At 40.3% G+C, this 14140-nt stretch overlaps 1 protein-coding gene across 1 annotated transcript in view; it reads right to left on the reverse strand.

The window, feature by feature from the left end:
* Window positions 1-3228: 3228 nt before the first annotated feature.
* LOC121379611 overlaps window positions 3229-14140 on the reverse strand; it is a 69812-nt gene continuing 58900 nt past the window's right edge. Inside the window, exons 35-41 of the mRNA XM_041508258.1 lie at window positions 13398-13583; window positions 11889-12068; window positions 10953-11129; window positions 10065-10253; window positions 9348-9515; window positions 7296-7484; window positions 3229-4524 (exon numbers count right to left, since the gene is read on the reverse strand). Of these exons, the coding sequence (XP_041364192.1) occupies window positions 7309-7484; window positions 9348-9515; window positions 10065-10253; window positions 10953-11129; window positions 11889-12068; window positions 13398-13583 (1076 nt within the window). The 3' untranslated portion in view covers window positions 3229-4524; window positions 7296-7308. The remainder of the gene's footprint in view (window positions 4525-7295; window positions 7485-9347; window positions 9516-10064; window positions 10254-10952; window positions 11130-11888; window positions 12069-13397; window positions 13584-14140) is intronic.

Here is a 14140-nt window from a genome sequence, read left to right on the forward strand (position 1 = left end):
CTGAAAATATCGTTTGCTGCAGTATAGACCCTCCTGCAAACGAGTAAAAGTTAGCGGGTACAGGGGTAAGGCGAATGAGAGTGGAGTGTCGGGTTTTGAAACCCCCTGCTCCAAGCAATTTTTCGTTTTTTACAATATAATATTTCATTGGTTCCCGACGTGGCACAATTTGGTTTACCGTAAAGCACATAAACCAGTCTATAGTTCGCGGACGTTTTTTTCTGCTCTACACTGGCTGAACTCGGCCCTGTATCCAACAGAAGTCCGGCACGTTGTCGTAGAAACGTAAACCAGGGGATTTGACTGCCTTTAAAAGGATAAACACGTGGAGTTTGTGTTAAGTGTTGACGTCGCTTTGTTGATCAAGTACCTGTCGCCCTGATCGAAGGTGGAGGGCGAGTTAATATATTGTTTGGGCTTTATTGATCATATACTTGAGACAGGTTTGTAGTTGGCCTTCAACTTATTTTAAAGCCGAGTTACAGGTGAGTGAAAGGTACGGTAGAATTGGAGGTAACCCTGAAACACACTGAGGCATGTCCATAGTTGGGTTTGGTTAGTGTACTATCACCACCCATCCACACGCACGCATGAGCACGCGCGAACTCAGATATATAGACACACGCACGCGCACGCACATTTTCTCTATCTCTTTGACAATTTCTGACAAATCTCTCTCTCTCTCTCTCTCTCTCTCTCTCTCTCTCTCTCTCTCTCTCTCTCTCTCTCTCTCTCTCTCTCTCTCTCTCTCTGTCGCTCTCTCTATCTCTCTCTTCCTCTCTCTCTCTCTCGTTCTCTCTCTCTCTCTCTCTCTCTCTCTCTCTCTCTCTCTCTCTCTCTCTCTCTCTCTCTCTCTCTCTCTCTTACACACACATACACACACACACACACACAATCCAGTCTTTATGTTATTTTAAGCTAAAATAATTCACATGAAATTAGTAATATATGAAGGATTTAACATTCTGATATAATAATGGGACCATAACATTTTTATTAAGAAAATGTGATATATATTTAGATTGGGGTGGGGGAATAAACAACAAATAAACAAAAATAAATTTTATAAAAAAATAGTAAAAAAGATCCCAAACAAACGATCCCTCCCCAACGACCCCACAAAACAAGAAGAAAACCAAACCAAAACATCATTACTTTCCTTCGTGTGTTCTGTATTAATTAATTTTGCAGGTTCTAGCATGGTGTCCTGGGCGCAACTCTCGGCTATCTCGGCTGTCTTTCCAAAACACGGGTTAACGATTGGTTGTTTGTGGCTAGTCTTTGCCGCTTAGGTCGTAGGATCTAATCCCCTTGGTGGAACGATAGTCTGATAGGAAGGAAATGCTTTATTGAACAACGCAGTTAACACATTTTATTTACGGTTATATGGCGTCGGACATATGGTTAGTGGCCACACAGATATTGAGAGAGGAAACCAGCTGTCGCTACTTCATGGGCTACTCTTTTTCGAGGAGGCAGCCTTTATATGCACCATTCCACAGACATGATAGTACATACCACGGCATTTGTTACACCAGATGTGGAGCACTGGCTGGAACGAGAAATAGGGTAATGGGCCCACCGATGGGAATCGATCCTAGATCGATCGGGCATCACGCGAGCGCTGTATCAGTGTGCTCTAGTGGTGTCGTTAAACAAAGCAAACTTTAACTATACATATCCTCAATGACCCGTAAAAATTCGATCTAGATAAAAGCAAGTACCAACCAGTGTACCAAGACTGCTATATCAAAGGCCATGGTATGTGCTGTCATGTATATGGGAAAGTGCATATAAAAGATCCCGTGCTGCTAATAGAAAAATGTGTCGGGTTTCCTCCAAGTCTAAACATGAAAAATTACGAAAAGTTTAACATCCAATAGCTTATGATTAATATGTAAATCTGTCCGTCTGTTTGTATGTCTGTCTCCCCCCCCCCCCCCTCCCTTTCTGTCTGTCTGTCTCTTTCTCTGTCTGTCTGTCTGGCTCTGTCTGTCTGTCTGTCTCTGTCTTTCTGTCTGTCTGTCTCTGTCTTTCTGTCTGTCTGTCTCTCTCTCTCTCTATCTCTCAATCTCTCAATCTCTCTCTCTCTCTCCTCTCTCTCTCTCTCTCTCTCTCTCTCTCTCTCTCTCTCTCTCTCTCTCTCTCTCTCTCTCTCTCTCTCTCTCTCTGTGTGTGTGTGTGTGTGTGTGTGTTCCTCTCTCTCTGTTTGTCTCTCTGTGTATCTCTCTCGGTCTCTCTCCCTCTCGAGTTGTGAAATAAACAGTTTACTATGTGTTCAGAAAAACGCCCCAATTGTGAGTGTTGAAATGGAGAATAAGACATTGTTATGTGTAGTAGATTAGCGACAACATCCACGTGATATCATACTGCACGAGTTTATGTGTGTGTTTGTATGCTAGATTTTAGAGTGTGTTGTATGTTGTGTGTTATTGTGTAGTACGCTTTGTGCTGTGCTGTGTGCGTATGCAGGATCTCTGTGTGTGTGTGTGTGTGTGGGTGTGTGTGTGTGTGTGTCTGTGTGTTTGTTTGTGTGTGTTGTATGCATTGTACGTATGTGTGTGTGAATTGTGTATTGTGTTTTCTGCCGTGCTGTGCGTGCATGTATGATATGTGTGTGATTTTGTGTGTTTTTTCTTTTTGTGTGTGCTGTGTGCATTTATGTGTGTGTTGTGTGTTGCGTGTGTGTGTTGTGTTTGTATGTATGTATGTATGTATGCGTGTGTGTGTGTTGCGTGTATGTATTGCGTGTGTATATGTGCGTGCTGTGTGTGTATTGTGTTTTGTGATATGTGCTTTGCTGTGTGTGTATGTGTGATGAGTGTGTGTTGCGTGTGATGAGTGTGTTTGTATGTTGTATGTGCCGTGTGTGTTTGTGTTTATTTACGAGTTTGGACAGTGTTGTGTGTTGCATGTTGTTTGTGTATTGTGTTGTGTTCTGCGCTTTATGCTGTGTTGTGCTGTCCTGTGCTGTGCTGTGCCGTGCTGTACCGTGTTGTGATGTGCTGTGCTGTGCTGTGCTGTGCTGTGCTATGCCGTGCCGTGCCGTGCTGTGCTGTGCTGTGCTATGCTGTGCTGTGCTGTGCTGTGTGCATGTGTATATCTATCTTATTGGAACTAGAAAAAAATCCTCAGCAAATAAAAGCAGCAAAGACACCATAAACAAAAAACAAGGTAAAATACACAATTAAACCTTCCAAAATCTAACAGTAAGAACGACAAACAGACGTGAATTTATTTTTTAATTTCTTTGAATTGTGTACGTTGCTGATTATCTATTTAACTCATACTGAAAGACTATACTGGTCGCTGCGACACACTTTCCTTCTTTCCGTTGGTTAAAAGTCAAACGTTTCGAAAAGGTAGCGAAGGGTAAACCGTCTGTACACATTTAAGATCATATTTTGTAATATAATTGGAATATCCATCTTTTGTAAATAGAAAAATTATTATTTACTGGGGGCGGGGGGAGGTATGTTTGAGTGTATATATTTACACCTTTTCAAATAGCTTGTCCATCATATAAACTAGAAAAATGGATCAAAACCACGGTTTACTATTGTGAACACAACTCTTAAAAATACTTCTTCAAGCTGATGGTATAATTATATGTAGGTAACACAAATAAAGACACTAATTCAGATACACATTTCATGTTACCAAGCATTAACAAAATACTATCTATTTCAACAAAACACTAAGTTCTAAAAAACATCATACTTTGTTTCAAGTGAGTCAAATACCTTTAATATACAAGCATTATCTAAAACAAAATAATATTTATATCCACCTTTATATGAATCGTGTATAAAACTACATAACTAAATCAACAGTATAATACATATTTCTGATTAAACATTTTAAGCTAATTATGTTCGCTAAGGTGTAAATATTCTTTTAAAAAAAAAAATAGGTGATAAACTAGGGCGGATCTATAAATTATTATAGGAGGAGAAAGCAAGTTTGAGAAAAAAGGAGACAAGGACCCTCTTTCAAAGAGACACCCCATTGGCAAACGATATTTGGATTGCCAGAATTGCAAACGATATTTGGATTGCCAGAATTACAAACGATATTTGGATTACTAGAATGTCAAAGGCTATTTGGATTACCAGAATGGCAAACGATATTTGGATTACCAGAAAGTTATATTTGATCAAACTCAGTCAAAGAAAGTTATGTTTTTAAATTTACTAATATTTTAAAAGTTATTCAAATGGTTGATGCATACTATTTTAGTAAAACACTGGTCTTGCGTATAATGCCCATGCAAGCAAGAAATTAATAGTAAATTCCGTATAAACATTAAACATTATCCAAAGTTTTATTATAAAACGTAAACTGCAAAATAGTCCAATAATTATTCATATTATTTACATATGAAAATCAGATTGATTGATCACGTGTTTTATTCAGTCACTTTTATTGGCTATTGTATAATAAGACAAATGATTTCACTGGTCACGTTATTGTCGTTGTTATTTAGATATTGCAGTGGTGGACGTCTCCTTGGTCAGATCCATCCTACAAAATAAACAAAAAGCACAACAGATAAGAAAACAGCTGACTTTCTAAGAAAAAAAAATATTTTCCACACAAATCGGCTACAGTAATAAAACACAATTATATACAATGAATGAATGAATGAATCAATGAATGAATGAATGAGTGAATGAATGTTTAACGACACCCTAGCACAAAAATACACATCCGCTACTGAGTGTCATAAAAAGTCAAGTATATATGAGGATATACATTAAACAAAACGTTTCTATTAATTAGTAAATAATGTATGAACGTGTTTTGTTCGTTTGTTTTGTCGTTTGTTAGGGGTTTTTTTGGTGTGGTTTTTTGTGTGTTTTTTAACCATTATGTAATCACTGCGATGCCTCATTTGTGTTTTTGTTTCTGTAGCAAACCTACTGTCTGATTATTGAACACATATAGAACTTTACTGCTTCTTTTCTTTGTTCGTGTACGTGAACGTGTACGTGTACGTGTATTGGTTTATATAGCAACAACGACACAACTTTATGTCAAAACATATATTAGCTCTGGAACTTTCTTTTTGGCCGACCGTTCAAAATAGGCGTACAATTTCCTCAACCCAAATTGCGCACCTTTTCTCTTTGGCATAATATTTTGCTCCATTCCAAATTCAATAGCACCCTCACCCCCCCCCCCCCCCCCCCCCCCCCCCCCCCCCCCCCCCGCCTTCGCCTGCTACCGACCACGGTCGGGCTGCTGGTGCTCCCTTGCACCTGCCAGTGCAGGCGGTCCCTCCTCTCCCCCTCCCCCACCTTTCCTGTCCTGGACGGAGGAGCCGGCCGAGGCCAGCTCTTGTGCCCAGAACAGGCGTGTGCTACAACAGCTTGTTCTGAATGTGCACGTGAAGCCCTATGACCTGACCTGACCTGACCTGACACAACTTTATTTGAACTCAGATCGCATAAAATGATAAATGAGCAATTAGCTACTACTGGTAGCTACTAGTGTACCGGTTTGTATAGCGGTACTAATCTCTATAATATTGTAGTCTAGTACAAATTGATTAATATTGATTAATATTATCAACCATATCAATCTAATTAAAATTAGCTCCACTATTACATGTGGATCTAAAGACAGCCAGTTGGAGCTCATGTCCACCAATCAAAACCTTACTTGCAGAATCCTGCCAGTGATTTAAAACTAACAACACTGCGTAGTCCCCAATGTCCAGGTAACATTTCGTCTGTAAATAATAATTTAAATATTGACCAATCACACTTCGCCTTTTATAACGTTATTTGGGAGCATACAAATTCTAAAAATATCGGGCCAGTCTATTTTAGTGGCCGCAGTACAGCGAACCATACCAATACGTACGGGGTGGGTTATCAGTCTTCAATTTTACATTAAAAATTATTTATTTATTTATAAAATTTAAAAAAACTAAATCAGTCTTCAGTTTTACATTACAAATTATTTATTTTATAAAATAAAACATGTTTTAAGGCATTCGTAATTCACACGAAACATGTCGTATACCCTCAGGATAATTCGGAATGTTTTCAAATTATTTTTAAATCACTGGCAGGATTCTGCAAGTAAGGTTTTGATTGGTGGACATGAGCTCCAACTGGCTGTCTTTAGATCCACATGTAATAGTGGAGCTAATTTTAATTAGATTGCAACCATAGTTCACATATTACACGGGTTCTAGTATAAAAAGGAAGTTGATTTATCACTCGGGTCGTATTCATAATTTAAAGGCATACTGTCACAGACCACTGACCTATTTAATGGTCTAACAGAATATTACCTGAACAAAAATAATTTGATTTGTCCCTAAATGTACTTTATTCAACCATCTTCATAACCACCATACTCCATGTATTAATGACATTTTCTAAAAATAATGGAATTATGGCAATGGTCCATAATTCAAAAACTAAAATTGCCGAGAGGGATGATATGGATTTCTCTCCATCATGGTTCAGTTAAGGTGAGGCGATAGCTAGATTTGGTTTCCAACAATTAATGTATTTTTTATTTATTATCCATTTTTAGAGAAATAAGGTCCTTAAATCCGTGACAGTATGCCTTTAACGTACATGCTTATATACTAGATAATATGGGAGATGCTTCGCAAGAGAGTTCTGTCTAAGATAGCGTTTATATATTACATGTAAATGATATTTACTTTGCACGTTTAGAACGACCTGAACACAGAACAAAGAAATTTATGACTCTCAATGCCCCTAGTTCTCCATCGCAACCACCGTAATAAAGTTACAATTTGTTTTGTTTAACGATACAACGGGAGCACATTGATTTATTAATCACCGGCTATTGGATGTCAATGATTTATTGTCCCCAGATCCCCATTTGGTAATTTTGATATATACAGGGAACATTTTGTTCAGCATCGCGTCGCTATTCGCTATGCAAGTTACAGAGATCGCTACACAATTTTGAAACATTAAACAGTAAAAACTAATCAATTTTCACTTGACTAGAAATATCGCTAATCAAGATTTAGAAAACAAAATAAAGAGGAAACTCGCTACATTTTTCCATTAGTAGCAAGGGATCTTCTATATCCATCCATCCCACAGACAGGATAGCAGGTCTTTGATATACCAGTCGTGGTGCATTGCCTGGGACGAAAACAAATAACCCAATGGGGCCACCGACGGGGGTCGATCCCAGACCGACCGCACATCATGCGAGCACTTTACCACTGGGCTACGTCCGGCCCCCAACCACTGTAATAATGTCTAAAGGTGGAAAGCACAAATCTGTCTACATACACATATGTGCTTCTTAGTACTGTATACACTGCCGGGTGAAGTCGTAGCGGCATGATCCGCCGTCGAACTTGTAGCCCTTCGCGCACCGCTCGTACGTCGGCTTGCCGTCGCCGCACACGTAGTAGCCGTAGCAGTTGTCGGCGGCATACTGGTAGCCGTTGTGAGCGCCGTAGCAAACAGCCTTCACTCCTGTGGGAAAGAGATAGAGAAACAAGGAAGTCGATGAGTGAGTGAATGAATGAACGAGTGTATTGATGGATGAGATAATGGATGAATGGTGATGGATGAGATAATGAATGAATGGATGGATGGATAGACGGACGGACGGACGGACGGACGGGCGGGGGGGGGGGGGGTGGTGGTGGTGGTGGTGGGGGGGGGGGTTGTGTTGATAGTTGGATGGATGAATGTTCAGTGATAACCCAGATGGAACAAAGGTAATCATGAAAATATTGAAAACAGGGCTTTTTTTTAAAAGCGAAACATAGGCACATGCCCCGCTAGGTAAGAGGTAGCATTGTAAGCACAATTGTCATATAATGTTATAAACACCACTACTGTCATGATCAGGATTATTATTTTAACTTTGCACTGATATCATATATCATATATCAATATCATATTTATCATCACCTTCGTAAATAGTATCATCGCAATCATGATGATGATCAAACGCACATTTATCATCATCATCACCACCATTACTACCTCTATCATCACTATCACTGTCGTCATCATCATCATCATCATCATCATCATCACCATTACTACCTCAATCATCACCACTATCACTATTTACCGGCCTCGGTGGCGTCGTGGTTAGGCCATCGGTCTACAGGCTGATAAGTAATGGGTTCGGATCTCAGTCGAAGCATGGGATTTTTAATCCAGATACTGACTCCAAACCCTGAGTGAGTGCTCCGCAAGGCTCAATGGGTAGGTGTAAACCACTTGCACCGGCCAGTGATCCACAACTGGTTCAACAAAGGCCATGGTTTGTGTTAATAAGTGCAAATAAAAGATCCCTTGCTACTAATCGGAAAGAGTAGCCCATGTAGTGGCGACAGCGGATTTCTTCTGAAAATCTGTGTGTTCCTTAACCATATGTCTGACGCCATATAACCGTAAATAAAATGTGTTGAGTGCGTCGTTAAATAAAATATTTCTTTCTTTCTTTCACTATCACTGTCGTCATCATCAGCATCATCATCATCATCATCACCATTACTACCTTAATCATCAGCACTATCATTATCATCCTCTTCATCATCACCATTATTACCTCAATCATCATCACTATCACTATCATCATCATCATCATCATCATCATTACTACCTCAATCATCATCACTATCACTATCATCATCATCATCATCATCACCATTACTACCTCAATCATCATCACTATCACTATCATCATCATCATCATCATCACCATTACTACCTCAATCATCTTCACTATCACTATCATCATCATCATCATTACCATTACTACCTCAATCATCATCGCTATCACTATCATTATCATCATCATCATCATCATCATCACCATTACTACCTCAATCATCATCACTATCACTATGACCATCATCATCACCATTACTACCTCAATCATCATCACTATCACTATCATCATCATCATCATCATCACCATTACTACCTCAATCATCTTCACTATCACTATCATCATCATCATCATTACCATTACTACCTCAATCATCATCGCTATCACTATCATTATCATCATCATCATCATCATCACCATTACTACCTCAATCATCATCACTATCACTATGACCATCATCATCACCATTACTACCTCAATCATCATCACTATCACTATCATCATCATCATCATCCTCATCATGACCATTACTACCTCAATCATCATGACTATCACTATTATCATCATCATCATCATCACTATTACTACCTCAATCATAATCACTATCACTATCATCCTCGTTGTCATCATCATCATCATCATCACCACCATCTGCACCAGCATCATCATCATCGTAATCAGTATCATCTGTTACACATGACACGTACCTGTTTGCTTACACTTGCTGTCCATAACGCACTGCTGGGAAATGAAGTTATAGCTTCTCCCGGAGGGGCACTTCCTCCGTTCAGACATCCAGTTGATGCAGACGAAATACTCATAGCACGGCTCCCCCAGACTGTAGCTCGTACCCTCACCCAGATACATGCATGGATCTTAAAACAAACAACACAAACAACAGTGCTTACTTGGTATAAAACATTTTGTATTCACACTGTACCTAGAGGTAGGAGGCAGCTGCTCCTCCCCCTCCCCCCAACCCCCCAATATATTTGGTCTACATGAAGATGACCTTATATTACATAGTCCTGATTATGTTTTACACTCCATCCACCCCAGGCCCGTTATTTTAGGCTACATGTGGACCTGCTGTGTGTTCCTCGAGTTTCCATCCTTATTTCAGAACCTTCCCAAGTTAAGAACATCCACATCTTGATACAAGTGCTACTTCCGCTGTATAGGTCCAATATAACATGGGGGACATTTCGAAATGAAAGAACATTGGCAAATGGCAGCTGTACACTGTCATCAAAGATCACATAAAACGACTACTGAAAAAACACCCCGTGCTGGAACAGAAGTAATAATATCAGGACACTATGCTTAGAAATGGCTCTACATGACATTGGTGTCCAGTCCACATCATGGATGTAGATAGACACCAGTGTGTAGCAAGGTAACAATGAAAGATATTAACAAGATACCATTAAGCGGCGCTTTTCGCCTGTTCTTGCAGCTGGCATCTGGAAGACAGCCCCTGTATCCATGGTAGCCAGTCCCAGCTGGACATCTTGTGAAGACGGACTTTTTGTAGGAGCACGTGTAGTACTCGTCACAGAAGCCTCCCTTGCTGTACACCGACCCGTCCGACTTGTCCGCGCAGTAGTCTGTTGCTGCAAACAACAACAACAACAAGCATGGTGTGAAACGACAAGATAAATAGTTAAACATGGCATTAGTCAAATACTGGCAACACTGATGTTGCTGTTTCTGCTATTACTGTTATCGCAAGTTCTATTGCTCCTTCTACCTCTACTGCTACTTCTACTTGTACTGCTACTGCTACTTGTACTGCTACTGCTGCTTGTACTGCTACTGCTGCTTGTACTGCTACTTCTACTTGTACTGCTACTGCTGCTGCTGGATTAGGTTTGAACAGACGAAGGACTGGGCGAGTCAACTACTCGCCAACAAGAGTCGGCAGTGAAGTATAAATCTAACTTGCACCTCGGTGGTGTCGTGGTTAGGCCATCGGGCATAAGGCTTGTAGGTACTGGGTTCGCAGCCCGGTTCCGGCTCCCACCTAGAGCGAGTTTTTAACGACAGATTTTACCCCTCTTCTCTCTCAATAACCACTAACAACAACTAACAACTAACCCATTTTCCTGGACAGACAGCCCAGATAGCTGAGGTGTGTGTGTGTGTGTGTGTGTGTGTGTGTGTGTGTGTGTGTGTGTGTGTGTGTGTGTGTGTGTGTGTGTGCCCAGGACAGCGTGTTTGAACTTTAATCGTATATAAGCACATAAATAAGTTGAAATAAAATAAAATGGAATGAAATGCGCCTAAGGTATGTGTATAAAATGTGAACTCACCACGACTCGACGTTGGTTGAGGATAGCACGTGGTGTCCGCGGAGCACGTGCGTCCGTCGAAGCTGTAGCCGAACGGACAGACCTGGTAGAAGGCGGTTCCGTTCTGACATTCGTAATACTCGTAACAGTAGCCCTTGTATTTGAACCGGAACCCATCATACTGGTTCTCGCAGTCATCTGCAAAACAAACATTTTTGAGAGTTCAGCCAGACCGACCTGAAAAAAACGTCCGCTAGACCGGTTTATGTGCTTTGCGGTATACCATGTGGTCACGCCGGGAACGAATCAAATAGTTCGCGAACGTTAGCAAAACGTTTGCTGACTGAACTTGGGGCTACTAAAGAAAGGGCCATAACCGTGTAAAGAGGGTAAATCGACATGGAAGTTACTCTTGATTTGTAACAGTACATGATAAAGCTATACAAAAAATTCATTTCAGTATCTTCAGGCATTGTTAAAAAAAGAACATCCGGAATACACATTTTTATATCTCCTAAGTTCAAGGGCCATAACTCTGTGAAAAATCACCATGAAAGTCAAACTTGATCTGAAAATTATGTGTGGGATAGACGGACAGACAGACAGAAGGAAGGAAGGACATGTTTTATTTAACGACGCACTCAACACATTTTATTTACGGTTATATGGCATCTTACATATGGTTAAGGACCACATAGCTATTGATAGGAAACCCGCTATCGCCACTTCATGGACTGCTCTTTTCGATTAGCAGCAAGGGATCTTTTATATGCACCATCCCACAGACAGAATAACACATACCACGGCCTTTGACATACCAGTCGTGGTGCACTGGCTGGAACGAGAAATAGCCCAATGGGCCCACCAACGGGAATCGATCCCAGACCGACCGCACATCAAGCGAGCCAAAATGCGTTGAGTGCGTCGTTAAATAAACCATTTCGTTTCTTAACTTACGGAACGCATAGTGCGGTGTGTAGAAGTGACATCTCTCGTCGTGCACGCACTCGGTGCCGTCGAAGCGGTAGTAGTTGGGGCAGCGTTCGTACACGGAGTAGAGGCCGTGACAGACGAAGTAGTCACCACAGTAACCGCCGTACGAATACTTCGTTCCCGAACTTGCATAGTGGCAGAAATCTATATAATATAATAAATATATACACAGAGTTTAATGCATTGCAATACAATTAACATACAAACTGATGGAAAGAGATAAAGGATCAGGCCAACACTACCGTATTTCCTGTAATAAACACCATTTCAAAATGGTCGCAGACCCGGCGCTTACTGGAGCCCCGTGCTATATCGTTTTCAAACAATTTTTAGAAATTAAAGCTAAAACCTTCAAACTTACAATTTTATTTATTTTTAAACTTTAATTTCGAACTGTAACAAAACGTTAAACTTTAACAAACAATGAACAAATTAATATTACTTGTCCACGTAAAGTGCCTAAATTATGCAGGGGAGTAATCAGTTTTTGGCTGTCTTATCCAGCGCTTATTGGAGACCCGGCGCGTATTAGAAGCCCGACGTTTATTTTGTTGCAAAGAGTTACAAACCCGGGGCTTATTGGAGGCTGGCGCTTATCTGAGGAAATACGGTATGTTACTAATTATTCACTCTCATATTACTAACAATCAGTCTCACGTTGTACTATTACATTATTGTGCTGATATAGACAATACGGTGCTAATAATGACTAAAATTTGGTATATAATAACAAATGTTCCCTTCCCACGTACGTATGTGCAAACAAATAAAATAACTTTACAACAGAAGTAAATATAAATTAAATATGATGATTTAAAGTCCATGTTAATAACCACAAACATAAAGATCCCCGAAATATCCAGGTTAAAATGTAAATTTCATTACTTATGCGTATTTGTAATCCACAATGCATAGAGTGATTGAATACGCACACGTGTATGGAGGAGGCATCAATGGAATTCACTGAACCCATTTGCACAGGAATTGAATGATGCGGATTACGAATTACGAATTACGGATTGCATATACGAATACGCATGCGGATTACGGACAAATTGAATTTACTATATATAACGCAAGTTCTATATATCTGTATTGTCCGTATACCGTATACATAAACCGTAATGCTGGCGTGATGTCTATGTATCCGGTCACTCTACGAACAGGTTACAAATAAGAAATTCAATAATTTTGCTTCTCGAAAATAGGAGTTTTCTCTACGGCAGTAAGACTGGCCCTTTTGGGTTTCAAATAGCCGAGTGTAAAATTCGGAATTTTCCCGATTAAACGTGGAAGCTGGCGAAACGTTACGAAATGTACCGATAAACGTTCCCTTCGCCTAGTTTTATCAAACTTCTCCCCTTTCTTCTGGGAAGGGAGAAGTCACTTTTTCTACTTTTTCAATTCTAGATCAGGGCTTGAATACGGTAAGTATGTATGATAGATGCGGATTTTAAAAAGTTCATAGTTTACCGTTCTCGACAATCTCTCTGTGGTAGCAGTAGCCGTCGTACACACAACCTTTGCCCTGTTTGTAGGCGAAACCCACAGGGCAGGTCATGTATTTGGGCTTGCCGCCATAACACCGGAAGTACTCGTAGCAATAGCCACCGATGGAGTAGGTGTAGCCATCTTCTTTTCCTTTACAGTAGTTGATATCTAAAAAAATAAAATAAAGTTAAAGTCATTGATCGAGATGAGTTTAGTAAGTTATTAGTGTGAAATACGTTTGTTGTGCGGGTAATTGATGTTTTCCCCTCTCTCTCTCTCTCTCTCTCTCTCTCTCTCTCTCTCTCTCTCTCTCTCTCTCTCTCTCTCTCTATCTATCTCTGTATGTGTGTGTGTGTCTCTCTGTCCCTCTCACCCCCCTCTCTCTCTCTCTCTCTCTCTCTCTCTCTCTCTCTCTCTCTCTCTCTCTCTCTCTCTCTCTCTCTCGTTCTATCTATCTATCTATCTCTGTATGTGTGTGTGTCTCTCTCTCTGCTTTGGGGGATGGGGTGTAAAAATATAATTCCTGTTTTCGGACGTAATTATTATTTGTTTTCTTGTAGGTTTTTGTTTGCTTGTTGTTTTGTGTTTGTTTGTTTGTTTGTTGTTTTGGGGTTTGTTTGTCTATCCCATCCAACGTGTACCATCGCATATTCAGTATTTAAAAGTGGGTGGGTAGTTGGGATAGTCCAGTAGTAGCTGCGACACGACGTTGGATCTTGTTAAAT

The sequence above is a fragment of the Gigantopelta aegis genome, chromosome 8 (genome assembly GCF_016097555.1).
Source record: "Gigantopelta aegis isolate Gae_Host chromosome 8, Gae_host_genome, whole genome shotgun sequence".
Lineage (NCBI taxonomy): Eukaryota > Metazoa > Mollusca > Gastropoda > Neomphalida > Peltospiridae > Gigantopelta > Gigantopelta aegis.